At 66.2% G+C, this 27,464-nt stretch overlaps 4 protein-coding genes across 6 annotated transcripts; 1 reads left to right on the forward strand and 3 right to left on the reverse strand.

Moving 5' to 3' along the window:
* Positions 1-1,050: 1,050 nt before the first annotated feature.
* Positions 1,051-7,707, reverse strand: ACOT7 (acyl-CoA thioesterase 7). Its single transcript, XM_042883405.1, has 10 exons — positions 7,645-7,707; positions 7,182-7,299; positions 6,581-6,737; positions 5,871-5,962; positions 5,653-5,767; positions 5,301-5,315; positions 4,966-5,052; positions 3,451-3,567; positions 3,055-3,239; positions 1,051-1,677 (listed from the first exon to the last, which is right to left on the reverse strand). The coding sequence occupies exons 1-10, from the start codon at positions 7,695-7,697 to the stop codon at positions 1,573-1,575; spliced, it is 1,044 nt and encodes a 347-aa protein (XP_042739339.1). The 5' UTR covers positions 7,698-7,707; the 3' UTR covers positions 1,051-1,572.
* A 1,709-nt stretch (positions 7,708-9,416) lies between these two features.
* HES2 (hes family bHLH transcription factor 2) lies at positions 9,417-10,133 on the reverse strand. The gene is made up of 4 exons (XM_042883432.1): positions 10,077-10,133; positions 9,910-10,005; positions 9,678-9,768; positions 9,417-9,610 (listed from the first exon to the last, which is right to left on the reverse strand). Exons 1-4 carry the CDS (start codon positions 10,131-10,133, stop codon positions 9,417-9,419), a joined length of 438 nt encoding a protein of 145 aa, XP_042739366.1.
* Positions 10,134-11,163: 1,030 nt separating this feature from the next.
* ESPN (espin) lies at positions 11,164-22,613 on the forward strand. Of its 3 annotated transcripts, XM_042882980.1 has the most exons (15): positions 11,164-11,457; positions 12,570-12,763; positions 14,973-15,159; positions 15,237-15,419; positions 15,494-15,625; positions 15,721-15,940; positions 16,013-16,284; positions 17,597-17,758; positions 17,831-18,002; positions 18,275-18,301; positions 19,232-19,377; positions 19,477-19,758; positions 22,138-22,217; positions 22,303-22,314; positions 22,409-22,613. In XM_042882980.1, the coding sequence occupies exons 1-15, from the start codon at positions 11,164-11,166 to the stop codon at positions 22,554-22,556; spliced, it is 2,511 nt and encodes an 836-aa protein (XP_042738914.1). In that variant the 3' UTR covers positions 22,557-22,613. The 3 variants fall into 3 exon arrangements, with proteins under 3 accessions (XP_042738914.1, XP_042738915.1, XP_042738913.1); XM_042882981.1 differs by lacking the exon at positions 18,275-18,301; XM_042882979.1 differs by lacking the exons at positions 22,138-22,217; positions 22,303-22,314; positions 22,409-22,613 and adding an exon at positions 20,089-21,841.
* A 542-nt stretch (positions 22,614-23,155) lies between these two features.
* On the reverse strand, positions 23,156-27,424 carry TNFRSF25 (TNF receptor superfamily member 25). The gene is made up of 8 exons (XM_042882982.1): positions 26,997-27,424; positions 25,126-25,321; positions 24,871-25,002; positions 24,617-24,775; positions 24,461-24,542; positions 24,334-24,392; positions 24,049-24,257; positions 23,156-23,968 (listed from the first exon to the last, which is right to left on the reverse strand). The coding sequence occupies exons 1-8, from the start codon at positions 27,024-27,026 to the stop codon at positions 23,534-23,536; spliced, it is 1,302 nt and encodes a 433-aa protein (XP_042738916.1). The 5' UTR covers positions 27,027-27,424; the 3' UTR covers positions 23,156-23,533.
* Between the last annotated feature and the right edge of the window lie 40 nt (positions 27,425-27,464).

Consider the following 27,464-nt stretch of genomic DNA (forward strand, 5'->3'; position numbering starts at 1 on the left):
ACGCGCTGAACAAAAAGAAGGAACAAAAAAATAAAAAGAAGAGGGGAAAAGCATCCGCTCTTATGTAACCGCGGCCCCTCCGCATCCCCCCGCGCGCGTCTCGAGGGATTTCGGGGCGCGGGTGACACCGCCTGCAAGCGCCCCGGTGCCACCCGCCTCGGCGGACCGCTGCGCGGACGGTCAGCGGACGCTCCGTCCTCCGCGGATGCTCCGGAGCCGGCAGCCCCCCTCGCTCTCCCCGCAGTCCGGCCGCGCCTCCCGCTCCCCGCCGAATCTCGGCACCCCCGCACGGCTCGGGCCCCCCGAACGGACCCGGGCGGCCCGGAGCGGGGAGGCGTCGTCGGGCAGAGCTCCGCTGCCTCCCCGCGGGCCGCACGGAGGGGCCTCCCGGCCGCAGCGCCGCTCTCCCGGTCGCTCTCCCCCACGGCCGCCGCCGCCCCCCGCCCACCCTCGGCGCCGCCGCCCCCCACCCGGCACCGGAGCCCCGCGCTCTTCGGCTGCCCGACGGCGGGTGCACCCTGCGGGCGGCGGGACGCCGCGGGTGCCGGGTTCGGTGCCGGTGCCGCCCCGCCCGTACCTGCCGCCGCGGGCGTAGCGCAACCCGGTGCCTTGCCCCGCCGCGGGGCTGCCGCCCGCACCGAGCCGAGCACCCAGCCGGGGCCGCGGCGGGCGGGCGGGAGAAGCACGGCGCATGCCTCGGCGCCGCCCGCCGCGCCGCACGGGCACGGACCCCGGCCCGGCCCCCGCCCCCCGAGCGGCCCCGGCAGCGGCCGCCCGAGACCCGAGGTGCCGCAGCTCCGCTGCTCGGCTCCCCGCTCCCACGGGCGGGACAGGGACCGCCGAGCCCCCTCCCCTGACCCGTCCCGCCCCCGGCTGCGCACCGCGACCCCCCCCCGGCGGCTGCCGGCGGGGCCCCGCCCGTAGGACCGGGGGGGGGGGGGTTTCCGACCGCCCCCAGGGGGGCGTCCGCGGCTCGGAGCACGGCCTTTGGAACAAGCTCCAAAGCAGCACCGCTGCCGTTGCTCGAGAACAAAAAAAAAGTGACACCCGTTTTATTTCAGTCAAAGATGACAGACTTTATTTATGTCACAGTATTCCTTAAATAACTCGGATGCGCAGAGAGAAACTACCTAGAGATTTCAATGGAATGGGCTGAGACATTCAATACAATACTTGGTCGCGTTTATAGCTGCGAGTATCATAAATAAGCTTTGGTGTACGTTTTTAGGACATACTGTAAGTGTAACACAGCATCACAAAGACTCGAGGCCTCGTGCATCCCTCCTGCCGCCACGTGCGCCCGCACCGCTCTGACACAGGCAGCTGAAACCACAGCGCGGGGCTCGGAACGACAGAGGGATGCAGATGCTCCCGGCAGAGCGCGCAGGAGCTCCTGAGCCGTCCAAACCACGGGGCGAGGGTGGAAGCGGCACAGCCGGCGGCACGGCCCTCCTGCAGCGCCAGATCCGCACACGAGCCCTGCTCCGGCGGCACGGCCGCGGCACGAGGCCCCGCACACACAACAACAACACGAATGGGGACGGGGAGGTTTGGCGGGGCGGCGCGGGGCCATCAGTGCTGGGCAGCCTGCTGCATCTGCGCCTGCCGCTTGGCTTTCGTCTGCAGGTATCGGCCCTTCCCTTCCTCAAAGCGCCTCTTCTCCTCCTCGCTCTCCGTCTGGCAGAATGAGAAGAAAGCAGTGCCACGAGCATTAGCTTAATTAGCAGCCGAACGGGCAGATCTGACGCGTGGGCAAATTGACACAGCCTGCTGGATCGATACATGCAGCTCCCTCCCAGCTGTCGGGCTCGGCGTCGCCCACAGCAGCGTCTGGAGGCTTGGCTGCATCCTCGTGCTCTGAGCTCCGGTGGGCACGCACCCACCACAGCCCCATATTGCAGCCCCACCGCCCCGATGTGCTCCCCTGCAAACCTCTGCTCCGTGCTGGGAGCCCCACACAGCCCCCACCCCACAGCACCGATGCCCTGAGGGTCCGCAGGCAGTGGAGAGAAAAAAGAAATGCCATCAGTGCACACAGCGCGGCTCCCTCTGAGAGCTCGTTAAAGATGCATTAGTCTGAGCTCCGCCGGGACAATGGAGATTAATAATTAAATTACTGCCAGCATGAAGATGCAACTGTGGCCTGCCTGGACTGCCTGGGCAGGCAGCGCAATCACAGCTGAGTGCTGCGCTCACCTCAACGTCAAAGCCATGCAGGAGTGACCCCGGCACGGCAGCACCGCGTGCCCATGGGCTGCCTCACTCTGGCGACCTCCATAATTTGGAACGTCACACAGAGACCCGGCAGGAGCCGCGCGGTCCAGGAGGGATGAGCAACACCCTCAGCTCATGCTTAGGCTGCAAGGCAGCGCACCAGGAGCCCCAGCAGGATGTATCTGCAGCAGCAGGTTAACAGCAAGCAGCACATTTCAGCCCAGCAGCATGCATTCCCCAAGCTTTTCAGCTGGAGCCAGGAAAGCGCAGGGCAGGGGATGGATCCTGCTGGGACAGCACTGCACCTCCTGCTGCGGGAGCTGAGGTGGGACAAAGCTCCACGGAATGCAGCTGGGATGGCTGATTTTTAATTAGCCAACAAAATACTCTGAAACACCAGAGCACAGAAGGAGACCACACAGCACAAAGCATTCATCAAGGAGCTGCTCCCAGCCGGCAGCACCCGGGGAGCAGAGGAGCATGGATGGCTGCGGGGACGAGGGAGCTGCGGAGCCCAGCGCCAGGTTTTCCTCCATCACCAGAAAGGAAAACCCATCTCTGCACTGGTGGTTTTCAACCAGAAGGAATTACGAAAACCCACCCTGCAGCCTAGCTTGGAGAGGCTTGCTCAAGCCTCTGTTTTTCTACTGAATAATTCAAGGAAGAGGTTCTATTGGACAGCGAAGCCCTGAGGGCATCACATGAAAAGCCCAAGTATGGAAAATATTTGGCGTTTAATAAACAAGCAGCCTGAAAGCTCCCATGCTCGCAGCAGAGCAGAGCGATAGCGCTGAGCCACGAGAAAGCAGCGAGCTCCCAGCTCCATCCCTGTGAGCTTACCAGCAGCTGCGGCACCGGCAGCGGCTTCCCCTCCTTGCTCAGCGACACGTAGGTGAAGAAGGCGCTGACGGCTCGGTACCGCTCCTGCGGCTCGTCCACAAACGGGTCGGCATCCACAAAGACTTCGATTTCCATGGACTTATTGCTTGTGAAGGTCATGCGCCCGGAGATGGTGATGACGCTGCCTGTGGGGCGCAGAGCGGCGGCGGTTCCACAGCATGGCCCTCGTGTGCAGAGCACTGGGAGCCGCCGATCGATGCGACGCCCAGCGCCATCTCCCAGGCATCGGATGCCACCCGCCCCAGGGCTGCTTTCTGCTTTGCCGACCCACCGCACGCCCCGGGGCCCAGCGAGGCTCATGGCTGCAGAGGTGCCCAAGCCATGCCCAGCCCTCACCTTTCTTGATCTTCTCGTGGAAATTGATGGCGTCCACGGAGGCGGTGACGATGTTGGTTTTGCAGTGACGGGCGGCCACGATCCCGGCGACCTCATCCATCAGCTTCATGGTGACCCCTGCGGGGGGAGGAGAGCGGCTGTGACCCAGCTCAAACCGAGCTTCCGAAGCCTACAGACTATGGAGCGCAAAGGCTTCCCCCTGAAAACAGCCCCCAGACCCACAGAGCCGCACAGCCACGTGCCCCAGATCTGCGCACACTGCATGCCCCTACTGCTGCTGCAGTGGGGGATCCCCCCTGCCCATCCCTGCAGAGCTGCCGGCCCAGAAGAATTCACTCTGGCAAATTACAGTCATTTCACACGCAGTATTTATAATCCAGGATTTGCAATTTAAAAGATGGCTCCAAAACTGTAGGATTTACAGTTTGACTGTGTCAGTTTCCTGGGCTATTTTATTAAACAGGGAAAAAAAAAATCCCTATCTGGCTCCCAACATCTCCAAACATCTGGTGCTGCAGATCTTTCCAAATGCAATATTTAACTGCCCATGGATCTCAAAAGCAGCGACAGCACATCGACAGTCTTTGAAGGATCTATTCTTAACAGCCTTTCTTTTCACATATATACAACAAGCCCTTCTCAGGGCAGGGTGCTGCCTGGCACGCAGCAGCCGTGTGCCGCGCCGGGTGCTGAGCCTCACCGCACCGACCTGGATGGCAGCATTAGCGCAGGGAATGCAGAGTTGCCATGGCAACTGCCCATTTTTATTACTGCCAGGATGGCGCCGACCCCCGGGGAGGAGCGGTGCTGCCCAGCCCTCCCCAGGCCGTGTCACTGCTGGTTAAGTCATCGCCGTCTGCACACTTCGTTTCCTTGCTGAGGAGCAGGACGGAGCTCTGTGCAGCCCCAGCACTGCATCTTCACGTGGCGGGATGTTGCCCAGACCCTGCGACTCGCCCGGCTGCTATTCTTACCCAATCTGCCACCTGGTGCTAATTAGACCTCACGGTTCCTAATTAGACCTTGAAGTTTGGTGGCATCTCAGCTCTACTCTTCAGAAGTGAGCCTCAGAGCTCTCACCGCACGCTGCAGATCACCGCCCCGCTGCCCTGCCCAGACACAGCAGGAACCCGGCACCGCTGCGCTCACAGCTCGGCTGGCTGTGCAGACAGCACTTTGTAGGTAGATGAGAAAATTGCACGCCTCAATTATCCTCACCCTGTCAGCCCATTTGCTGGCTCCGGGCTCCCGGGGGCTCATTCCGGCTCTCTGTGAGCCGATTACCGCACGCGGTGCCATTAGGCAGCGCTCAGGGACGGCGAGCGCGACGCAGGAGAAATGAAGTAAATGGTGCATTATAATTGTCACCAAACAAGGGCTGCAGACACCAGCTGCAAAGTGCCCACGTGCCAGAATAGCTTTTCTTCCCCTCCACCAAAGCAATGCTGAATCCCACAGTGTGCCCAGGGACCAACCCGGTGCCAAGCCCCGGACGGAGCCATGCTGCTAACTCACCTCCATGCACGAAGCCCAGCAGCGTGCAGTCCGACGGGCCCACCAGGTGGATCAGGCTGGACTGGCTGTAGCCCACCGTGTGCGGCTCTGCTCAGGGGGAAACACAGCAGGGTCAGCACAGCCCAGCCGTGCACCCTGAACCCTACGGGCGATGCGGCGCTGGGTTTTGCAAACCGCCGTGCTTCCATTTCAGGACCCCCCAGCCATGCACACACTGCTGTCCACTGACACGCGAGTGCCATTAAACCTAAGTGACAGAAACCGTGCCACTGGTCCCAGCGCCTCACAACCGACCTCAAAGGCATTGCCCACTGCGCGCTGTGCCACAGCCTTACCTTTCGTCTGCCTATCTGTGAGCATGAGGAGCAAGGGAGAAAAGGCATTTAAGCAACCTGCATTATTAATTACTGCCAAGGTGACCCAGTTCCATCCTTGCAAATCCATTTGCAGCCTGGGTTGCACTCTGGGATTGGTTCCTCTGGCCATGCTGGAGCTGTGAGCACCTGCATGCCCCCACCTGGCCCTGCAGCTCCGAGCACACAGCAGCACAGCAGCACTGCTCGCATGCAGTGAGCTGCAGAAGCCTGGCTCTGTGCCCCCAGCTCAGCCCCCCACCTGTCTGCTGGACCCCAGAGCCTACAGTCACCATGTGCTCCGAATGGCAATCACTGACACCAGCCTCGTTACCTGGGTTGATCACTGGGAGGATCACATCACCATTCCTCTGCTTGGTTTCCAGCCGCTCCAGCTTCTGCTCCTCGTAGCGCTTCCTGCCCTCATCCTCCTGCTCCTTGTGCACGTACTGCAGTGAAAGGCACACGGCGTTGCACTCCCTGATGGCAGGGACAGAGACCCCCGTCTGCCATCCGAGCTCCCACTGAGCCTGGGGCCACCAGCAACCCTACCTGGATGGGGGGCACCTCCACCACCTTGTTCACGTTCTTTAGGGACAGTGGCACATACCACAGCGTCGCTTTGTTCGTCACCTTCTTGGCCCCTGGAAGAAGGAGGGCAGTGTGAGCGAGGCAGGGAGCAGTGCCACGCAGCCACGTGGCTGCAACGCCACGGTGTTTGGAATGCAGTGCATCTTCACACCACAGGCATCCCAACAAGCCCAGCTGGTTACCATGGCAACTGCAGGGAAGGGCTTTTGTCAGGACAAAACTGGAAATGTGTGCTAAATGATCCGATCCTTTCACCAAAAGCAGCAGCCACACAATCAGGGGCCACAGAGCTGTGCCCCACTTGCCGCTATCCCTCCAGCCCAGCCCAGCCTGGTGCTGCAAGGAGCAAAGCCCAGGTTTCAGCACGTGGTCCCGGCTCACAGCAGTCATTTCCCCAATGCTCTGAGGACTGGGAGGCATTCTCAGACCCTGCCTGGAGTTCATGCTGCACCAAAAACTTTGGAGCAGAGCTTAACCCGGGAGGTGGCACAGAAAGCTCTGCATGTCACCAGGCAGCTGCTGCAGGGTGCCCACGGTGTCCTGCGTGCCACAGCACGGCATGCTGGGACCCAGCAGCAGGGATGCTGGCAGTGAATGCAGCCCTCTAGTGTCCAGACTGCCATCCTGGCATGCAGCAGCAGCAGCGCCCTGCCCGCCCGTGAACCATTTACCTGTTAAGATGTTTTCAGACATCACGTTGACCTGGACTTCCACGGAATGCTTGGAGGTGTAGGTGATCTCGGCGCTGACGTTGGCCACCTCTCCGATGCACATGGGTGAGAGGAAGTCCGTCCGCTCCACGCGTGCCAACGCAGCCACGCAGGGCTCCTGGGGGCACAGCACCACAAGGTCAGGATGCAGTAAGGGGGGGAGCACCCAGCACCGGGCACTTGATGAGAAGGAAGAAGAGGAGGGCGCAGAGCCACCACAGCCCAGGGAGCCCTGAGAACCGTGGCTCAGCACCCGCTGTGCCCCCAGCGCTGGGGGGTCCTCCCTTATGGGGAGGCACAGGAAGCAAAAAGCTTTCCAGCAGCGGGAATTGAGCGCACAGCAGCAGGGTGGCTGCACAGCTGCGTGCCCCCAACCGGCAGCAGAGCAGTACAGGGCGGGCAGGCGCAGAGCACCTCGTGGAGCCACCGCTTTCCTGCCCTGCCGGCACCTCCAGGCTTCTCTGCGCGTCTCGAACCGAAGCGGCACGGCAAGGCAGAGCTGCCCACGTAGCACAGAACGGAGAAAGGGGCGAACGCGGCGGACCCCCCCGGCCCCGCTCACCCCCTGCCCGGAGTTGCAGTGCCGGGTGCTGATGATGGCTCCTGCCTCCTCGATCATCTTCAGCACGGTGCCGCCGTGCACGTTGCCCGCGATGTTGGCGTCGTCGGGGCGCATGATCCTGCGGAGGGAGCGCTCAGCGGCGGGGGGGTCCCGCCCCGCCATGCCGCGCCGTGCCGCTCCGGATGCCGGAGACGTCAGCACGTGGCGAGCGCTTCCTGCCCGTCTCCGTGGTAACCGCCCGGTACCCGCCGCGCTCGGGCCGCCCCCCTCACGGTGCCGCGCCCCGGCCCCATCCCGGTGGCAGCGCGGTTCACCCCGGGAGCAGCTTCATCCCGGCCCCGTCCGGCCACACCGCTCCGCCCCGCCCCGCCCGGCGCCTGCGGCGCACCCCGAGGGCGGCTCAAGGGCACCGACACCGGGCGGGCGGCGGCACCGGACCCCCAGCGGGGCGGTACGTCGTTACCTGGACACCTGGATGGTGGCCGGGCCCGGGCCCGCCGCGCCCCGCTCCGACATGGCGGCACCGGCGCCCGCCACCAACGGCGCTGCGGCGGCGGCGGCGGCACCGAACCGAGAGCGCCCGCCCCGCCCCGCGCCCTCCCCGCCCGTGCGCAGGGGGCGGAGCGGCCGCCGTGCCCGCGGGTGCCGCGCGGGGGCGCTGCGGGGAGCGGCGCTGTGCGGCGGCCCGGAGGGCGAGGAGCTGCGCGCGTCCGTCGCGGCGCAGCGCTCGGGCTGCGCTCCTCGGAGCGAGAGGGCGCGGGACCGGCCGGTGGCCCTGGGCCGCCCGTCCCGGAGCAGCAGCGCGTCCCGGCGGCGCCGGAGCCGCTGCTCTGGGTTTTCGCACACCTCGGCCGCGGCGGACCTCGCCCTGCCGCGCCCACCCGCTGCCCGCGAGGCCCCACGCCGGGCTCCGGCGCTGCCCCGGTTGCGACAGCTCCCGCGGACCGAAAAACCCCTCCCCGGGCGCAGCCGGCACCGAGGTCGTTCCCCCGCCCCGCCCCGCCCCGTGCTTCCCTGTCCCTGGGCCGCTCCCTCGGCGCTCCTCCCGTGCCCCGGGCGGGCTCTCACCGCCACGTTGAGGTCGAGACGCTCCTACGGTGCTCCCGATCCCAGAGGCGCGCGGATCTCCCACCCTGTCCTGTGGCCAGGGTTCTCATTGCCTCCACCCGTCCCTCGGTGCACAGCCCAGCCACAAAGTTGGCTGCGTGACCCCCGCGTGCCCAGGAGCGCGGCGTCTTCACCGGCCCCCCCTGCTCCACACGGGACAGAGCACGGCCGTCGGCTCCCGCGCCCACCCGCGGTGCGGTGTGGCACACCCGAGGCCCACGAGTGAGCCCTGCAGCATTGCAGACACTCGTGCATGGCCTGGGCACACTGCCCTGCTCTGTTCCCACGCTCACGCAGGGCTCTGCTTCAGCCCTTGGATGCCGCCGGCAGCACTCAGCTACTGGAAATGCTGAGCAAAACTGCTTACGCACCAACAGCCCCTGTGGGTGGCAGGGCTGCGGCGTGCCCAGGCAGCAGCCCTGCATGGGGCTCCCCCCCATTGCCAGCTCCCCAAGCTCCACATCCCAACCGAGCAAAGAGCTGCTGCTGTGCCACTGTGCGTGGCAGAAGGGGGCTCAGGGAGCCTGCGGCCTTCGTGTCAGTGCAGCACCTGCCCAAGCAGCTCAGTTCTTGTTCCCTTTTTCCCAGCACCCGTAGGTCCAACTGAGAGCTTTATGGAATGCTGGGGTTTTAGGCAACAGGTGGCAGAGATGGGCAGGTCAGCCAGTGAGAAATATGGGTAGCAGGGATGCAATGTGTGCCCCACTCAGCTCCTCGGAGCCCTGGGCTGCCAGAGTGCACCCACCACGGGCGTCACCTCCACAGCCAGGACCTGCCTGGGCCTCCGTGTGCCCACATAGGGGCAGGGACAAGCCCAGGCCTGGCACAGAAGCGGGGTGCAAGCGCTGCCAGGCCATTGCATCAAGGGGCCCATGCCACAGCTTGCCTGGTAATTAGCCATGGCTGTGGCAGCAGATTGACAACACTGGCTGCCAGGGCCGCTGCTGACACCTCACAGCTCCCAGGCGGTGCCACCAGGGGTGGGAGTGGGAGGCAGTGCCGGCGCTGCTGGGGCAACCGCTGCTCAGCTTTGGCCAAAGGTTTATTTGTACGAAGGGTTGGGGATCCCCCGGCCGGCGGCGGGGTCTGTACAAATAAATAGGGTTATGTACAGCTGTGTGCGGGGGGCTACCAGGGCCGCCAGAGTGGGGTGGTGGGGGCGCGGAGCGGGACGGCGGAAGGCGGCGGGGCCGCCTTGGGGCGGGCAGGCGGTGGAGGCTCCGGGAAGCAGTGGCGAGGGGGGAGCGGCGGAGCGGGGGCCAGCAGAGCGCCCAGGCGGGCCAGGCAGGCGCGGTACCCGGCACGAAAACTCTCAGAGGGCTCTGCGGAGAGACAGCCGTGAGCAACGGGCCGGGCCTCGGCGGGCGAGGGGCGGGCTGGGGGGCTCACCTGGGGCCGAGGACGCGGCCGGCACCTCCCTCAGGAACTGCACGGTCATCTCCAGGATGTCCGCCTTCTCCAGCTTGGAGTACAGGGAGCTCTGTGGGGGACGACGGTGGGCACCGGGCACCGGGAAGGACGGGTGGGCATGGGGAGGGGGGGAAGTGTCAGACGGGGACAGAGCGACGTGAGGGGGACGGGGCGAGGAGCGGGGGGTGCAGGGCCGGGCCGCGGCACTCACGTCCTTACAGACGAGCGGCAGGATGAGCGTTTTGAGCTGATTGAGGCTCTCGTTGATGCGGGCACGGCGGCGTTTCTCCAGGAGGGGCTTGAGTGTCTGCGGGGAGAAGAGGCTGTGAGGGCGGCCCGGCATCGCCGGAGGCGGTTCTCCTGCAGACCGGAGCTCACCTTGCGCAGCTCGGCGGGGCTGCGCGGGGGCTGCGGGACGACGCCCGGCGGGGACATCGCGCTCCGGCGCTCCGGCACCGCCAACGCCTTTATGAGCCGCCGGGCCGCCCCGCCTCCCGGCCCCGTGCGGATGGCAGAGCGGAGACAGTGGGGCAGGGAGGCAGGACGGGCGGTGGGCAGGTAGGGAGGGCAGAGCGTGCAGGTAAGGGGGCAGGCAGGCAGGCAGGGGGCGGGCGGAGGGCGGAGGGCGGCCCGGCCTCGCCTCTGTCAGCCGTGCTGGAGCCGGCGCCGCTGTCCGCGGTGCTGACGGAGCGGGGCCGGGCGGGGCGGGGGTCTCGGCCCGACCCCGGTGAGCGCCGTCGGTGCCAGCGGCGCCCGCCCCGCGGTGCCGGGAGGGAGGAGCGCTGTAGACCACGTGGGGACCTCTGGGAGCGGTGGCAGACCGGGGTCCTCACCCTGCGGACACCCGAGGAGGCACCCCGGGCCTTGACCGGCAGCTCCCTGTTCCCTCGCCGCCTCTTTCATTCAGCAGGAGCGCGGACCCGGGCGCGACTCCCGTTACAGCCACAAATCTGAAAGTAACTTTCTGGTCTCGAGGGCTTCAAATCGGGGCTGAAACGCATCTGCTGCAGCTGCGGCACCACAGGCTGCTGAGGGGCACGGCGGCTCCAGCAGGCCGCCCAAAATCCGCAGCACCCCGCACAGAAGCGCTGCGCCCCGCAGCCACGCTCCGGGAACTCGGAGCAGCTCAGCCCGTGCCATCCGCCCGGACGGTTCTCATCCCAGGAGGTTGCGAGGTGTCAGGGGTACCGGCGGACCCCGAGCACCCTGCAAGGCGGCTCTGCGGCCCGGGGAACGGGCAGGGGGCAGCGGGCAGCGGGCGGGTGGGTCGCCGTGCCCGACGGCCGGGCTCCGGCAGGGGCCGCGCGGCGCGGGGCGGCGTGAGAGGGGGTGGGGGGGCCACGGGGCGGGCCGGACCCGGGGGAGGAGGAGGAGCCGGCGGGGCCGGGCCGCCGCGCCGTGGGAGCGGCGCGCAGTGCCAAGCGGCGGCCGGACGGCCCGGCGCGGCCGGTCCGGGGCCGGGATCATGGCGCTAGAGCGGGCGCTGCAGGCGGCGCGGCAGGGCGACGTGGAGGCTCTGCGGGGGCTGCGGGCGGCGGGGCTGCTCCGGCCGGGGCTGCGGGACGCGCTCGGAGCCTCTCCCGCTCACCACGCCGCCCGCGCCGGCCGCCTCGCCTGTCTTCGGTACCTGGCGGCCGAGGCCGCTCTCCGCGGCGACGCGCGGGCGCGCAACGGGGCCACGCCGGCCCACGACGCCGCCGCCACCGGCAACCTCGCCTGTCTCCAGTGGCTGCTCACGCAGGGAGGCTGCGGCGTGCAGGTGCGAGCTGCGAGCGGCCGCGGGCCGGGGAGGGGGCGCGGGGCTCGACGGGGCGGGCTCGGCGGGAGCGCGGGACGGGCGGCGGGGCCCCGGGGGGCGGGACGGCTGCCCCCGCCCCTGCGGCACCTCCGGCCCCGGGGAGGATCCCGGCGGGGCACCGGAGAGCCCAGAGGCGTCTCGACGCACCCCAAAGACCGCCACGGTGCGCTGCTAAGCTCAGGCGGAGCGGAGCCTCCCGCTCAGCTACCGCAGCCCCCAGAGTGGGAGAAGCCCGCGCCGAGAAGCAGTAGAGGCCCCAGAGCCGCTGCGCTGCGGGGCAGAGCAGAGATCGGCGCCCCGAAGGGCGTGCGCGGAGCCGGAGCTCCACAGCCGCGGTCCGGCGGGGGAAGCAACGTTTCCGGCCGCGTGGGTCTGCGTGAAGGGCTCTGCCCACGGCGTCAAGGTCACGCACAGACTGCCGAGAGCGGACAGCCACGCACAGCCTCTGTGCTGCTCGACGGCGGAGGGCCTCGTCCTGCGTGCGGGTGGGAGCTGCCTGCGCGGCACTCGGGGCGGCGGATCCGCCACACGCAGGACAAAGCCACGCAGCCCCGAGGAGGGGACGGTGGCTGGGGTGGGTGTCCGGGCGCTGTGACCCGGGGGCACCGGTACCTTCTCGGGCTTATACAACCGGAGCGAGCCCCGGGGCAGATAAGCAGCTTGCCCCGGCCTGGCTGAGAGGTAACAACATGTGACGAGGAGGAGGAGTGGGAGAGGTGATTAAGCAGGAAGGAAGGACGGGTTCAGCACGGTTCGGCGCCGTTCTGGCCCGAGGCCAGCTCAGCTCTGTGCCCCGTGGAGCGAGGAGGGCAGCGGGGCCGGGGCAGCAGCGAGCCCCGCGGCAAAGCAAGCGGGGCTTTGTGCAGCGCCGGGCTGCTAAACCGCTGCTGAGGCCCCCGGGGAACCGGCACGCTTACGGCCCCGGGATCCTCTGCCGTCCTTTCCAGGGCCATCCTCTCGTGATCTGCAGGGCTGCATATGAAGCCTCTCAGCCCCCCAGCTCCACACGCTCTCCCTCGCTGGAGGTGCAGAGCTGTCCCGAATGCCAACGGCCTCTCCCCTTCCTCCCGCAGGACACAGACAACTCCGGTGCCACTATCCTACATCTCGCAGCCCGATTCGGTCACCACGAGGTGATCGAGTGGCTCCTCCGCTTCGGAGGCAGCGATCCTACGGCAGCCACAGACACAGGAGCGCTGCCGGTCCATTATGCTGCGGCCAAAGGGGATTTCCCTTCCCTGCGACTTCTCTTAGGACACTGCCCAAGGTAACGGCCCCTGCTGCCCTTGGGAGGCTGGGGGGCAGAGCTGAGAGCTCGGCAGCGCAGGGAGGATTCAGGCTTTGGGGCGGCCCCGCTGCCACCCCCCCACCTCGGCTGCTGGGCAGGGCGCCAGCGTTGGGAGCCGGCCACATCCACCCCCTGCTGCACAGCTCCAAGGGCAACGCGGCAGCATTATCACCTGGGCACACAGCTGCGCTTCCTTTATCACCCGCAGAAAAAGGGCGAGGAGGAGCGCAGCGAGCGCTGACAGAAATATTGCCCGCGGCCGCGGGCGGCACGGAGCGCGGTTTGTTCCCTGCGCTCGTGGCGCGGGGCGATAACACAGCCGCCTTTGTCCACCTCCGTTATGTAAATGGATTAAGCTGCCCGCGGAGGAGAGGCGACCTTTCCCGCTGCCTCCAGGAGCGCAGGGCCGGGCACCGCTGGACGCCGCGGCTGCACGATGCCCGGCACCGCCGCGGCCCCGCATGCTGCCCTCACCCCCTGCGCAGCCCTCCCCGAGGCCGTGCCTGGGGATGCAGCGCAGCGCTCCGTGCTGAGCCACCCCGGGCTCACGATGCGATTACGCGGCCCTAATCTCATTTCCCACGGTGGGCAGAGGCTCTATAAATAACCTGGGCCCCGGCTGAGGGGGGGGGGGCGTGGGGACGTGCAGCCCTGCCACACCGCGCTGGGCTCAGGGGCACGAGCGACCCAGCCCCGCTCCCGCCTTCCTCTCGCGCAGGACCCCAGCCCACAGAGCACCGCCCCCAGCAGCGCTCTCCTGACCTGTAGGCAGCTCCTCCAGCAAGGCTGCCCTGCCCTTTGTCTCCTTGCCCCAAGGTGTGCTGGCGCAGTGGAGGCACCTGTGCCGTCCCGTGCCCAGATGAGTCAACCCTCCCCACCCCAGGCCCTGTTCCCTCACAGCTCCGTGCTGCTCTCTTGCAGAGCGCTCTTAGCAGCAGCCCTTTTGCACTGAGTTTCACGTTCCTGCTGGGGTTAATCTGCTGCCAGCTGCCTTCCCCTGCCGAGGTGGCCCCTGAATTATTTACTGCTCGCCCTGTGCCTCGGAGCAGGCTCTGTTACAGCTGTGAAATTCAATCCTGGGGTGCCGTGGGATGTGGATGCTGTTCGGGTGGGCGCGTGCCGGGCTCTGCAGCACCAGTGTGGAGGCTGTGTGGCATTCCCAGCACTGCCGTGGGCAGCTTGTGGTTCCCATCCCACTGCAGCTTGGCCACCTGTGGGTTCCCAGCAGCTGGTCCCAAAGCAGGCAGCAATGCAGGGTGGTGGCCATCTGGCACAGCACTCCCTGCTGCCAGCCGGCACTCACCAGAATGGATTAACCTCCCCTCGTAACTGGGAAATGGCGATTAGAGATTGGGAACGTAACCAGTGCACCAACACCACGTGGCTACACCACCTCCCAGGGGTTCTGCTGAACCCCCAGGCCTGTCCCCAGTGCAGTGCTCAGTGGGACAGCATGGCACGGCATGGCACAGCATGGGGCCAGTGCCAGCTGGGACCGTCTCACGGTTACAGGGATCAATTATTAAAGGCCCGCGATCTGTGTGATAACAGAGTGGAGTATTTGTTGCTCTTCCTTTTTTAAATATTCAACAGGTTTTGTGGAGCACTCAAAAAATCCAGCTTCCTGCACAGCAGGGCTGCAGGATTTGGGATGCGGGGTGGGGAATGTGGGATGGGGGATTCAGGCCATGGAGTGTCAAGGGCCACCCAACGGGAAGGGGATGTGATGCCCAGCAGTGGGGCTGGGCAGTGCCATCGCACAGTTCCACCCTTCCCCACTGGCTGCAGGTGCCTAAGCTGCTTACTTAAAAATACTGCTAGATTGCAGTGTCCAAAAACAGCCAAAGGAATGCGATTAGCCCGAGCTTATTGACTTAGTGACCTCCCGCAGCAGCCGCCGTGTCTGTGTGGGGCTGCGGGGTGGAGGGTCCCAGCACTGCCCTGCCTGCTCTGTGCCGTGCGTGTCCCCAGGCGCGTGACTTCATGTCCCCGCACATCCACATGTCCCTCGTGTCCTACACATCCTCTGTGACCACGCGTCCTCGTACAGAACCCCTGTGCCCCATAACTGTGAATCCCACACTCCTGTGCTCTGCGGCCACACGACCCCAGTGCCCCACGTGTCCTGGTGCCCGCTGTGCTCCCATCGGAGGGGCTGCAGGCACCCGGCACTGTGCTCTGCTTGCAGCACGCTCAGTGCCCAGACCAAGACCGGTGCCACCCCTCTGTACCTCGCCTGCCAGGAGGGCCACCTCGAGATCATCCAATACTTGGTGAAGGACTGCGGGGCCGACCCCCATGTACGCGCCAACGACGGCATGACCCCACTGCATGCTGCAGCCCAGATGGGCCACAACACCGTCATCGTCTGGCTGGTAAGTGCTGCCTGGACACGGCACGGTGGCGCAGTGCGGTATGGCACGGCATGGCACGGCACCCCTGCACTCCACAGATGAGCTTCACGACAGTGAGCCTGTCAGAGCGGGATGACGACGGAGCCACAGCCATGCACTTTGCTGCCAGCCGCGGCCACGCTAAGGTGCTGAGCTGGCTGCTGCTGCACGGTGGTGAGATCACGGCAGACGGATGGGGCGGCACGCCGCTGCACGACGCTGCTGAGAATGGCGAGCTGGAGGTGGGTGCTGGCAACTGGGGGGGCACAGGGGTAGGAGGCACTGCGCCAGCCCTGTCTTGTGCCCCCTCTTCCAGTGCTGCCAGATCCTGGTGGTGAACGGCGCTGACCTCAGCATCCGTGACCAGGATGGCTACACGGCGGCCGACCTCGCCGATTACAATGGCCACATCCACTGCGCCAAGTACCTGCGCACCGTGGAGAACATGGTACCATGGCGTGCTAGGGTGTGGGACAAGAGCACAGGGGTGTGGGGGCCGTGCGGGACCTGGGTGCGGCTGTCTGACCACTCTCTGTGCCGCAGAGCATGGAGCACCGTGTGCTGTCACGAGACCCCTCGGCAGATGGGGAGTGCCGTCAGCCTGACTCGGGCATGTCGTCACCCAACACCACGGCATCGGTGCCCCAGGCGCGCTTCGAGGTTGGCTCCCCCGCCAGCACCCTCTCCAACTACGACTCCTGCAACTCCAGCCAGTCCAGCACCGGGGAGAAAAGGGGTGGCCCCCACACGGCCCCTGCAGCCCGTGAGTGCCTGGGGCAGGGTTCAGGGGGGACATGGGCTGAGCTGTGCTGTGACACCCCCTCCCCCCCCGCAGGGGTCCCGGAGCCGGCACTCACAGACATGCAGGCTTACATGGACATGCTGAACCCCGAGACGCGGCCACGGGGCAGAGGACTGGCGAGCGAGGGTCCCCCACCCCCACCCCCCAGTTTCCCTCCACCGCCACCCCCCCCTGCAACCCGGCCCCCTCCCCCACCCCCCGGCTACCCTGCGCCTGCACCGCCCGTTGCCCCCGACATCGCTGACATCTACGTGCGGGCCAAGAACAACCTGAGGCACGTGGAGAGCCAGGCGCTGCGCAGAGAGGTACGGCCCCCATAGCTCAGGGGGGATGAGCCACTGATGGGCTGTGAGAACCACTAACTGCAGGGAGTGTGGCAAGCTGGGGCCAATGGTGCCCCAACATCGCTGTGGCAGCGGGTGGCTCTGATGCCCTGGCTGTGCCAGCTCAGCATGCCGCACCGTGTGGGCAGCATGTGCCGAGCCCACGTGGTGCCAGTGGTGCCACCGACGCAGCGTCCCTGGGTGAGCTGGGCGTGGGTGGCTGTGCGGAAGCGTGGGGTGCAGCAGCAGCTGTAACCTGAGTGCCCGGCTCCGGTGTCACCTGCGCCGCAGGTGTCGGGTGGCATTGCTGGTGCTGCCAGGAGCTGAGAGGGCTCAGCGGGACGCACAGGTAAGAGGGGTGCAGCCGCCCAGGGCGGGGGGGTGCAGGGTGCGGGGGGCTCAGGGTCCTCTGGCCTTGGACAGCAGCACCAGGCTGGGGGCGGGGGCCCAGAGCACGGCCACAGGTCCTGGTGCACAGCGGCAGGCAGATTGGGGGCTCGGTATCACAGTGCGTACCAGCTCTGCTCTGGGCTCAGCTCCCTATCGTGCTCCCCACAGGATTCATTAGAAGAACTGGGGCTAATGAGCAGCCCTACCTGGGGCTAATAATTGGGGCTGCCCATGGGGTGTAGGTGAGCCCGGGTACAGCCGGTGCCGGGTGTGTGAGTGCTGCTCGGTCCTGCAGCACCAACCCTTGTACCTTCCCATGGGGCTGGGGCCGTGGCTGCTGGGGCCAGAGCCAGGCTTGGCTCAGCGCCCGGTGGAGCAGGAAGCACCGAGCTGGCACTTGTTGAGTTAGTTGAGGCTGCAGGCTGCGCGGAGCAGCCGGGCTTGCCATGCAAACGCCTTGGGTGGAGGTGGCACGCAGGGAAATGTAAATAGTGGGGCCCTGAGAGCAGAGCGTGGGGCGTGGGATGCAGGACACAGGGGGACCCTTCGCCCAGCAGCAGACACAGCACTGTGCCACACGGCACGGCCTGCAAAGTCCCGGAGGTATGCAGAGGGGTGAGCTGAGGCCGTGCTGCCTTAATAGTGACATTGACTGCCAGGTTTGCAGCGGGGCTCCAGGCCACAGGGATAAGCTCCAGCTCCTGGCTAATCCGCGGGGCCAGGACACGGCACTCTGTTCCCAGGGGGTTATCCCAGGGGAAGCTCAGCCGGGCCGTTGGGCACAGGGTCACGGTGCCAGGCACCCACAGGGCCCACCGCCGGCCCGTGGCGCACACCCGGCCTCTGCCCCACGGCCATTCCGGGGTCTCGCCTTGTGCACCGCTCAGCTGCGCTCCCTTTGCAGCTGGTGTTGCGTGAGGGCAGCCCCGAGGGCCTGCGCCGGGCCGACTCCACGCGGCGGTCACGGAACTTCAGCAAGCAGCCGAGCACAGGTGACTACTACAAGCACCTGGGGCCCAGCGCGGCAGAGCTGCCCGGCCCGCGCAGGATGGCGCACAGCGAGGAGGTGAGCGCGGCCCCGGAGCTGCGTGCGTCGCGGCGCCCCAACCCTACGTCATCCCTGCCTGTGCTCTTCCAGAGCTCTCTGTTGCCTGCGGACGCCATGCACAATGGGGGCCCGGTGGAGAGCAAGCCTGGCACCGAGCTGCCGCCTCCACCACCGCCTCCGCCGCTGCCCGACGCCGCCTGCCCACCGCCCCCTCCGCCTCCGCCGCCCGCTGGCCCCCGCCGCTCGTCCTCCTCCACTGGAAGTAAGTCGGGGCTCTGGGCACCGCGATGCCGGGATCGTGGCTCTGCCTCCCGGCCGCCCTCACGCTTCTCCTCACACCACGTTGCGCTCCACGCGGCGCGGCTCCTGACGGTCTCTCTGTCCTTCTCTCCTCCGGTCTCGGCGCGGGGGCTCCCACGCCTGCCCGCCCCCACTTGTTCTCACTGCTGGCTGCTTCTCTTCTCTCTTGTCTTGTGGTGGCCAAATCCTTCCTCTGCTACACGCGCTGTGCCGCCTCTCTTCTTCTCCCCCTAGAAGGAAAAGCTTTGAGACAGATGAAGAGTAAGTACTGCAGCTTGTTGCTCTTTGCTGGGAGCAGGGCACCTCAATGGGGCAGCCTGGCATCACGGCAACGCTAACACGTGGTGCTGTGGGCACGCGACCTCTCCCAGCACCGATGGCCACCAGGGCGAGTTCCCTGCAGCCCAACATGGAGCAACCCAGCCAACGTGTCCCAGGCCACAAGGGCGACGTGCTGCGCAATGCCAAGCCGGGGCCCTGCGCTGACACGGCTCCGGCTGGGGCAGGCACGGAGTGTGGGGCCGGCAGGGTTGGCAGGGCCCCGTGCCCCCTGCGGCCCCCACGGCCCTGTGCACAGAAAGCCTTTGTTTGCGCTCAGCCGGCCGGCATTACCTCGCCACGTGAGCGCACCGGCCGCTCCCCCGCCGCTGATTGCAGCGCGCTGGTTGGCAGCAGCTCAGCGCCTGCTTTATTAGCGCTGGCTCCCGGGGGCTGGGGGGCTCAGCGGCGCTGGATGGCATTGCGAGCGCCCGGCTGTGCCCGCAGCACCAACAGGCGTCCGGGCCCCGGCGCTACGCAGCCGAGCGGGCGAGCAGGGGGCGGTGGGGAAGGGGCTCTGCCTTGGTGCGGCACCATGGGCCGTTAGGGACGCACGCATGGCTGGCACGGACGGTGGGTGCTCACAGGGCACGGTGCTGGCCCCCGGCTGCTGGGGCACTGCAGGGGGTTGCAGGGTAGCACAGGGCTGTCCTACCGTGCTGCTGCCGGCAGCCGTACTGTTTGTGCGGTTACAGCGCTGCAGCACGGTGCCACGGGGCTGTGCTTGCAGGCAGTGCTCAGGGCTGGGAATGCTCCGGGGAGTTGGATGCTGGGTGCTGGCCTGATGGGGTCCTACAGGCTTCTGGCTGACACAGCCACGGGCAGGGGCTGGCAGCAGCAGGGCCCGCGCTGCCCACTGCCTTCCTTCACCAGGCACCAAGTCGTTCAACATGATGTCCCCCACCGGCGACAACTCGGAGCTCCTGGCTGAAATCAAGGCCGGGAAGAGCCTGAAGCCAACGCCACAGAGCAAAGGCTTCACCACCGTATTCTCTGGCAGCGGGCAGGCAGGGGCCAACGTAGGTGGCAGGGGGCAGAGGGATGTGTTGTGGGTGCCCCAAAACCTGTGGGGTCGGGTGGGGGCACAGCAAGCACTCATTTCCTCCTTCCCTTCACAGGCTGACTCACCAGCATCCTCCCCATCGCCCACCAGGACTCCCACCCCACCAGCCACCCCTGAGGCCGGGGGGCCACCACGCTGCATGGTGGGGGGCTCGCCAGAGCCAGTGCTTAATGGGAGCTCACCAGTGCCAGGGCCGGGGGCCGTGGCCCCACCAGATGTGGAAGCTCTGGTGCCAAGCCACGATGAGCAGGGCCGGCCCATCCCTGAGTGGAAGCGGCAGGTGATGGTGCGCAAGCTGCAGCTCCGCATGCAGGAGGAAGAGGAGCAGCGGCGTAAGGTAGGGGGGCCTTGCTGTGGGGTCCCGCGAGCTGTGTGCAGTGAGAACAGCCCAGGACCTGGCTCATGGACATGGTGTGGAACCACATCGCTCTGGCTCCTGTGCTGGGATGGCCTCAGCCCTGCTGCATGCAGGAGATGGCCTCACCATGTATGCCGTGGGTGCCATGCACCCTGCCTGGCTACAAACCCATTCCGGAGCACTCATCCCGTGTGGTTATTGCTGGTGCGTGGTCCTGGCTCCCTGCTGGACCCTGGCACTGGGGGGTTGGCATGTGCAGGGCTGTGGGGTGCATCCTCAGGAGCTGTTTTGCCCTTTTTCCTGCCCTAGCTGGAGCCTGGGAACATCTCGCCCCCCCCATGCTGGCGCTACTCCGCTGCCCACGGGGGCATGCTGGGACCCTTTGGGCAGCTCATGACGGAGGAGGACATTCTCCGCATTGAGAGGCAAATTGAAAACCTACAGGTGATGCATAAGGTGCAGACAGTGGAGACAGAGCTGGAGCAGCTGGAGGAAGAGCTGCAGCAGCTCTTGCCGCTCTCGGCCGCTCTGGCCCCCGAGCGCTTTTCCCTCGATCCCCGACGCCTGCAGGGCCGTGCTGAGGACCTGCCCGCCTGGTGCAGCAAGACTTCCGCGCTGCTGAGGAGCATGGCCATGCTGCTGGCTGCCCTAGGAGGCCGCGAGAGCTCGGGGGCAGGGGGAGCAGCGAGCAGCACCGTGCCGCAGAGGCCCCCCCCTGCTGCTGCCAGCACCCAGCAGGATGCCCGGCATGAGATCCTGCGCTGCGGTGTCTCAGTGCGCAGCCTGAAGGCCAACTACGAGGGGCTGGTGGGAGCCCCTGTGCCCCACACCAGGGTCACCAAGAGAAAGCGATCGCTGCCCACCGGTGTGCTGATGGATGGCTGCACCCGTGAGCCCGTCCTGGAGGAGGACTATGGGGATGAGGATGTGGATGGCATGCTGCGACGGAGCCGCCCGGTGCAGACAGAGCTGAGCTGCCTGCAGGAGCGCATCGATGCGCACAAGGAGCGTGCTGTCTCCCTCTTCCTGGAGCACTGGAAAAAATGGGCGCTGGCAGAGGCACCAGGCTCACAAACCCACGGGGACGAGCGGCTGCGGCGGCTCTGGAAGCAGCGGCAGGCAGTGGCAAGGCTGCTGGCGCGCTGGAGGAGTGTGGCCCACTGTGTGCCGGGGCGGCAGATCCGGCGGCTGAGCCGTGCTGAAGTGCTCTACTGGCCTGAGCACTTCTTGCCCCACGTGCGAGGCTCGCCCATGCCCTACGACAGCCTCTCACTGGACCTCTTCATGCTGGGCTACTTCCAGCTGCTGGAGATGAACCTCAGTCCCGAGGAGCGGCGCTTCCGGCACCTGCTGTGCTATGAGATGTTTGACCGCCTGAGCACCCACAGCTGGGAGTGCATCCGGCGCTTCCACCGTGCCGCACTGGAGCGGGTTGAGGCTGGCCACCGCTGCTGGCTCGATGGCTTTGAGGACCTCAAGCAGGAGTTCTTTGGGGACAGCCCCACCAACACAGTGGCAGCAGTGGGATCGAGCCCTGTGCCTCCCTGTCCAGCAGCCACAGCCCGGGGCACGCAGGAGCCAGCCCAGCTGGTCTCAGAGCTGGGAGAGTTCAGCGATGAGGACATCTGCCGCTACATCGACCGCAGCTTCTCCTTTTGGAAGGAGAAGGAAGCAGAGATGTTTGATATCTGAGCCGAACAGGGTGCTGCGGCGGCAGGGCTGTGGTGAAGGCGTGGGGCTGCTGAGCACAGAGCTGGGCGTGCAGCTGGGTGCAGGCAGCAGCAGGACCAGTGCACTGCACGGCTCGGCTGCCCTGCTGCTCTCGTGGCGGCAGGGTTGCGGGTCGGCTCTGAGGACTGCCGGGTTTGGCCTTGTGCCGTGAAGTCCCAGGTGCCCAGACCTCTCGAGGGTCCCGTGGCCGGCTGTGTGTTGAGGTTGCTGTGTGCCACTTGATGTGGCTGTGTGTTGTGCTTGGAGCGCTGCTCCCCTATGGTGTGGTTTGCAGTGCCGGGGCAGCGTGGGCCCCTACGTGTCCGTGCAATAAAGCTGTGTGTGCTGTGAAGGGCTCAGCGCTCTGCACGGTCCTTGGTCACGCATGCTCCCCGTGCCGGGGTAACATAGACAGCAGAGGGGACCAGGACAGCAGGACCCACCTGGTGCCGTGCCCATAGCGCCATAGAGCTGCGTCCCACCAGTGCCGTGCTGCCTCGTGCCTGTGCTCCCTGTGCTCCCTGGAGCTGCGTGCCCGGGGGTGATGTCCGTGGGAGGGCTGCTGCCCAGAAGCCGGCACATCCCTGCTTCCCTTGTGGAGCCCGGCTGTGCTCCTGGGGCTGGCTGTAACGCGCCTGTTTGTTGCAGGAGAAGGAGGAGGAGGCACGCCTGGCCAGCATGCCGGCCTGGAGGAGGGACATCCTGCGCAAGAAGCTGGAGGAGGAGAGGTGAGCGGGGCAGGTGGTGGCTGTTTGTGCCGGGTAGCTGCCCCCAGCCCTACACTAATGGTGTCTCATCCCTTTGCCTTTGCAGAGAGCAGAAGCGGTGAGTGCCATGCGTCCCCTCTCCTGGCGGGTGGGTGGGTGTGCTTGGGGGGCTCAGTGACCCGCGGCGCCCTGATCCCTCTGCTGCTGAGCAGGAAAGAGCAAGAGAAGCAGAAGCGAGAGGAGGAGGAGAAGGAAAAGGAGCAGTCAGAAAAGCTAAGGACTCTTGGGTACGATGAGACAAAGCTGGCGCCCTGGCAGCGGCAGATCATCCTCAAGAAAGGGGACATAGCGAAGCACTAGCCCTGCTCCCTGCAGCAGCGTCACGCCCCGCGCTGCCCCCGGCTCTTAGCGGTGGGACGAGGCTCCGCTCCGCGCCCGGTGCCCGCCGGGACGCACGCGCCCTCCTCCCGCCGCCAACGGCCCCCGGCGCTCCCACCTCACCCGCCCCGCAGGAGCGCCCGCTGCCACCGCCCAGGTTCTCGTAGCCCCATCCCGCTGCCCCCGCCTGCTGCCCCCGACGCTGCCGTTCACAGAACGGGGCCCTGGAGCCGCGCTGCACGGAGGCTGCCGTGCAATCGGCGCGCGCTGCGTGCTCCCCGCGCTCCTTCCTTCCGCCTCCGGAGCCGCTAGAGGGAGGCTTCCGGCCCGCGTCTGACCCAGACCCTCCGCGTTTCGGCAATTAAAACAATAAATCCCCTCCTGCGGTGCCCCGCGCCTTCCTGGGGCTGCCCGCAATGCCCCTCCTGCCCTCCTGTGGTGCCTGTGCTGTGCTGTGCCACCCGAGTGCCATCCCCGATGGTGCTTCCATCCGTGGTGCTCCCATCCAGGAGCCCAGTTGGTCCCACTTCTGTGCTGTGGGGCCAGCAGCAGCCCCAGAAGAAGGGCCAGGTGCGAAGGGGTGGAGAACACAGTGCTTTATTGGGGCAGGGGCAGGCCCACCCATGTGCACCAGCTGGGCGGCCTCGAGAACTATCCCATGGGTTTGCAGCGGGCTCGGTGCCTGCTCGTCCTGCGAGCAGCACGGGATCCCGGGAGCAGGAGGACATAAATAGGGGGGGGGGGGTGAGTGGCCCAGAAGGGGAGTTCTGCTCTGCTCCTGCAGCCTGAGCCAGCAGTCCAGATAACTGACATAAAATGTCTACACAGCATAAGTAACAATACTTAGGGGTAGGGCACTCTGTGTGCCGGATCCGCTCGCTTTGCTGAGGGGGCACAGTGCAGCCAGGATGGCTGTGGGGCAGCCGCTGGGGCTGTGTCACCACACTGCAGACATGAAATCAGGGTCCCAATGCCAGGCTCTGGCGCAGTGTCTCAGCGCAGCCCGACAGGTCCATGTGCTCCAGGGCGGCGAAGATGCGGTCAAGTGTGGCACTGGTCTGCTGGCACCAGCGCTTCAGCATCTCGTACTGCCGGTCGCGGAACGGGGCCACCTCCATCTCCACCAGCTCAATCTCCGTGTCCCGCAGCTCCAGCACACGCATGAACTCCTTCCAGCGCCGCACCGGCACCGCGTTGATGACAGCGTAGAGCTGGCTGCCCTGCAGCAGGGCACAGCGCTGGGGGCTGCTGAGTGGTGGGGCTGGGCTGTGCGCTGTGCTGGGCACCGAGGGCTCTGTGGTGCCGTTGGGCAGTGCTGCTCTGCTGGGTTGTTGGTGCAGCAAGGCCGAGGACTCGGAGCTCCTCCTCGCCATGCTGGAGCCAGGCTCCCACACCTGTCCGGAGAGTTTGGCCAGGTCCAGTGCAGACCGCCTGACTGTGGCTGGTAGCCACCCACCCCACCGCAGGCACTCACCTGGCACTGCATCACTTCTGTTGCTGCAGCCCTCTGGGTGACAGGGTGCATACAGGCTGTGGGGCCAGAGCAGTCCCAGGGTGTGACAGTAGGTAGAGAGCTGACTGCTGGGGTCTCCATCTGGAGCCGCTTCCGCTTGTGATAGATGGCAAGGGCACCCAGGAAGAGGGGCCCGGTCAGACCCAGCAGGATGTACTCCAGCCCCGAGCCTGCAAGGAAGTAGTGCTGTCCCCTGGTTGCTCCCCACCCCACTGCCCTCACCCCGAGCCTCACCACCTCACACACCTGGGGCACGGTGGCCGCACACCCGCTGGCACTCCTCACCGCATGTCTCTGGGGTGCTCCTGCAAGGAGAGGGATGGTGGGCACTGTGCCTGTTGCCAGCACACCCCCCCCCCCGGGAGCTGCTTACATGTGGCACGGGCGGCACTCGCTGCCCTCGGCATAGAAGTCGGGCTTGCAGCTCCCACACTGTGCGTCTTGCCTGTCTGAGCCTGGGGAGAGGGTGCATGTCAGGCCAGTGGAGGCCCTGCAGGTGGTATCCCATGGGCTGGGTGGAAACACTCACAGGGCTGCAGAAGCAGCTTCCCAGGGCAGGTCTTGCACTTCTTGCAGGAGAAGTCACTGCAGGAATCATCCTTGTTTTGGCACTCACGGAAGTGGCCAGACTCACAGCCACAGGCGATATTGCTGGTGGCTGAGCAGTTGCTCACCACAGTCTGGAAAGCTGCAGAGGCAGGCGGTGAGCAGGGCAGCACAAGCACAGCGTGGCACAGTGTGGCACAATATAGTACAGTGTGGCACAGCACACTGCCGACTCACTTTGATGGTCACACGTGTAGCAAGCATCGCACTTGGGGCGGGTGTTGGGGTGGGAGAGAAAGGTGCCGGCGGGACAGGCTACACAGACGTTGTCGTTTCCATGGCTCGTGCAGGGGGTTTGCAGGAATGTCCCTGTGGGCAGCAGAGGCACAATGAGCACGGCCACTGCTGCATGCCCAGGCAGTGCCATGCCACCATGCCCATGGCAAGCGACACACCTGGTGCATGGTGCCTTGCCAGCCGGGCACTTCTCACCTGGGGGACACTGGGTACAGCACCGACCAACTGAACGGATCCAGCTCATCCCGGAGGGGCAGGAGGACTTTATGGTGGACCTCCGAGTGCGGTTGGATGGGAGCACCAGGCCCTGCTGGCTGCGTAGCATGGAACAGTCCTGGCAGCCCGGGGGCTGTGACCCGCTGGCCAGCAGCCACAGCACTGCCAGGAGCACCTGTGGGCAGGGAGAGGGCAGGCTGCAGAGAGCCTGGGTGCAGAGCGGGCATCCCAGGGCAGCAGGGCTGGGCCATTGCACTCACTGGGCTTCCAGCCATGGACAACAGGCACCTGAGCCCCAGCCAAGCCCAATCTGCAGGGTGTTAGGCCAAGCAGATGCCGGTGCCCTGCAGGGCTGGCAGCAGGGCAGGACAGCCAGGGGCAGCCCCGAGCCCACAGCCCCACGGCTGGGAATGCCCCAGGGCAGCCCCTGTGCTGGGCTTTCCCCTTGGTCCCTGAGTAATTGCTTTCCTGACCTCAGCATAGGGCACACACTGTGTGGGCACACGGGTCGACCTGCTGGGCTCAGGCAGACCAGCATTGCCCACAGGAGCTCAGACCTCCAGATGCCACCAGCCAGCCCAGTGCTCAGCCCCACACAGTGCAGTTCAGGGCACGGGAGGGTTAAAGCCTCCCTCCACTTTCCTCCGTTTTTATCTGCCTCGCAGATGAGGCGATTTCCTCCTTGAGAGGAAACCATGCCCAGCTCACGCTGTCCCCGATGCTATCACACTTCATGCGTGCGTCCCAAAGTAGGTCACTGCTCCCCCGCCACCCCGCAGGGCGCTGGCTGCTGAGTGCAGGGGAGCTCTGGGGGGAGCACAGGGGGTGCCTGCCTCACTCCACCACCCGCAGCCCGGCTGGGGTCCCGGAGCCGCACACGGTGCTGTGATGCGAGCAGCGTTTGCTCGGCCACAGCAGGCAGGGAGCCAGGGGATTCCTTGCCGGGGGCTGGATTTCCCAGCCGAGATCACCCCGATTACAAGGACTGAATCATTTTCTATTAAACCCGCCGCCGCCGGACTGGAAACCATGCCCAGGCTGCACCATTTGCATAACGCTGCGATCGCATCAGGGCGGCCGCACCACAACAAGGAGCCCAGCAGCCAGCGGCACGTCTGAGTCAGCGCACAGCCCTGCCGGGCACGAGCACCCCGCGGCGCGGCCCGACCTGCACGCGTGTGCCGCCCCGTCCCCGCGCCCGGTGGGCAGCTACTGCGCGGCACCGGTTACGCAGCGGGGCCTCCGCTTCCTGTGCCGCTCAAGCGCCGCCCCTACCCGTAACGCGGTTCCGTCTGCAGCCTCTGCTCCTGGCCCCGCAAGGCTGGGGCACCACCTACTCAGCCAGCCCGCTGTCACCGTCTGCCACCGTGCTTGGGTCTGCAACGGCATCCCTGACCCGCGCTCGCAGGCTCTCAGCGCAGCCTGGCCACGGTCCTGTGGCCGTGCTCTGCCCACCATCCCTGTGGCTGCGCTCACGCTGCCGGTGACTGCGTTGTGCCCTCAGCACCCGTGGCCATGCCTAGCCCTGGGGCTGTGCCATACCCGTGCTTCCCATAAGCGCGCTGTGCCTGTGGTCCCCACGGCCGTACCATACCTATCACCCCTGTGACCATATCCCACCCACAGCCCCACTGCTGTGCCCTGGCTCAGGCTGAGGGAGGGCAGATTGCAGCCTCCAGGTGTTCAGCACAGCTCAGACAGTGAGCGCTTTCTTGGGACGTGGACCCCTCAGCAAGTTGCCGAGTGCATCTCTCACCCCTTCCACTGAAACCACCCACAGCCACCACCTGCTCTGGGCACCCAGGGCCACACCAGCCTAGCCAGCAGGCCCCCAGCCCCCCCACACTCACCGAGGCCACCCCTGGGCAGCGGTGCTTCATCCTTGCAGCCGGCACAGCTGGGTCATGCCGTGTGGCAATGGTGGGCACAACTGAGCATGGGGTTCCCGGTGCTGGGGAGATTCAGTATAGGGTTCCCCCACACCCCATTGCTGCTGCACGACGTGTGATGAATGAGCACCAGCCCTCCCCAAGCAGGCTTTTATATGTGACCACAGCAGGAGGAAATGCTTTTTTGGAAATGAGACCAGAGGGTTTGAAAGCACATGACAGGAACACTGCGCAGGAGAGACCTGTGCCAGCCCAACATGTCCCTCCCATTCCCCCCAGCAGCACAGACACAGCCTGGAGGGGGGACACAGCATCCTCTGCTTTGCTAGGCAGAGCTGCACCCTGACCCAAACCCCCGAGCTGGGGTACAGAGCTGGGGCTGGCTCCATGAGCGTTGCATGGCATCTGCTCCACATCCACTCCTCCTCA

Source organism: Lagopus leucura, unplaced genomic scaffold (genome assembly GCF_019238085.1).
Source record: "Lagopus leucura isolate 7727_CA_CO unplaced genomic scaffold, USGS_WTPT01 Super-Scaffold_100037, whole genome shotgun sequence".
NCBI classification, from domain to species: domain Eukaryota; kingdom Metazoa; phylum Chordata; class Aves; order Galliformes; family Phasianidae; genus Lagopus; species Lagopus leucura.

Coding starts and splice junctions, on each gene's coding strand:
- ESPN (XM_042882979.1), top strand. CDS start 11,164: ATGGCGCTAGAGCGGGCGCTGCAGGCGGCGCGGCAGGGCGACGTGGAG. Junction 11,458..12,569: donor AGGGAGGCTGCGGCGTGCAG/GTGCGAGCTGCG, acceptor TTCCTCCCGCAG/GACACAGACAACTCCGGTGC. Junction 15,626..15,720: donor TGCGCACCGTGGAGAACATG/GTACCATGGCGT, acceptor TCTGTGCCGCAG/AGCATGGAGCACCGTGTGCT.
- ACOT7 (XM_042883405.1), bottom strand. CDS start 7,697: ATGTCGGAGCGGGGCGCGGCGGGCCCGGGCCCGGCCACCATCCAGGTG. Junction 6,738..7,181: donor ACTGCAACTCCGGGCAGGGG/GTGAGCGGGGCC, acceptor CTGTGCCCCCAG/GAGCCCTGCGTGGCTGCGTT. Junction 3,568..4,965: donor GCTGGGCTTCGTGCATGGAG/GTGAGTTAGCAG, acceptor CTCCCCCCGCAG/GGGTCACCATGAAGCTGATG.
- HES2 (XM_042883432.1), bottom strand. CDS start 10,133: ATGTCCCCGCCGGGCGTCGTCCCGCAGCCCCCGCGCAGCCCCGCCGAG. Junction 10,006..10,076: donor GCCCCGCCGAGCTGCGCAAG/GTGAGCTCCGGT, acceptor TTCTCCCCGCAG/ACACTCAAGCCCCTCCTGGA. Junction 9,769..9,909: donor TGCCGCTCGTCTGTAAGGAC/GTGAGTGCCGCG, acceptor CGTCCCCCACAG/AGCTCCCTGTACTCCAAGCT.
- TNFRSF25 (XM_042882982.1), bottom strand. CDS start 27,026: ATGAAGCACCGCTGCCCAGGGGTGGCCTCG. Junction 25,003..25,125: donor CTGTACCCAGTGTCCCCCAG/GTGAGAAGTGCC, acceptor TGCTGCCCACAG/GGACATTCCTGCAAACCCCC. Junction 23,969..24,048: donor CAGAAGTGATGCAGTGCCAG/GTGAGTGCCTGC, acceptor CTCTCCGGACAG/GTGTGGGAGCCTGGCTCCAG.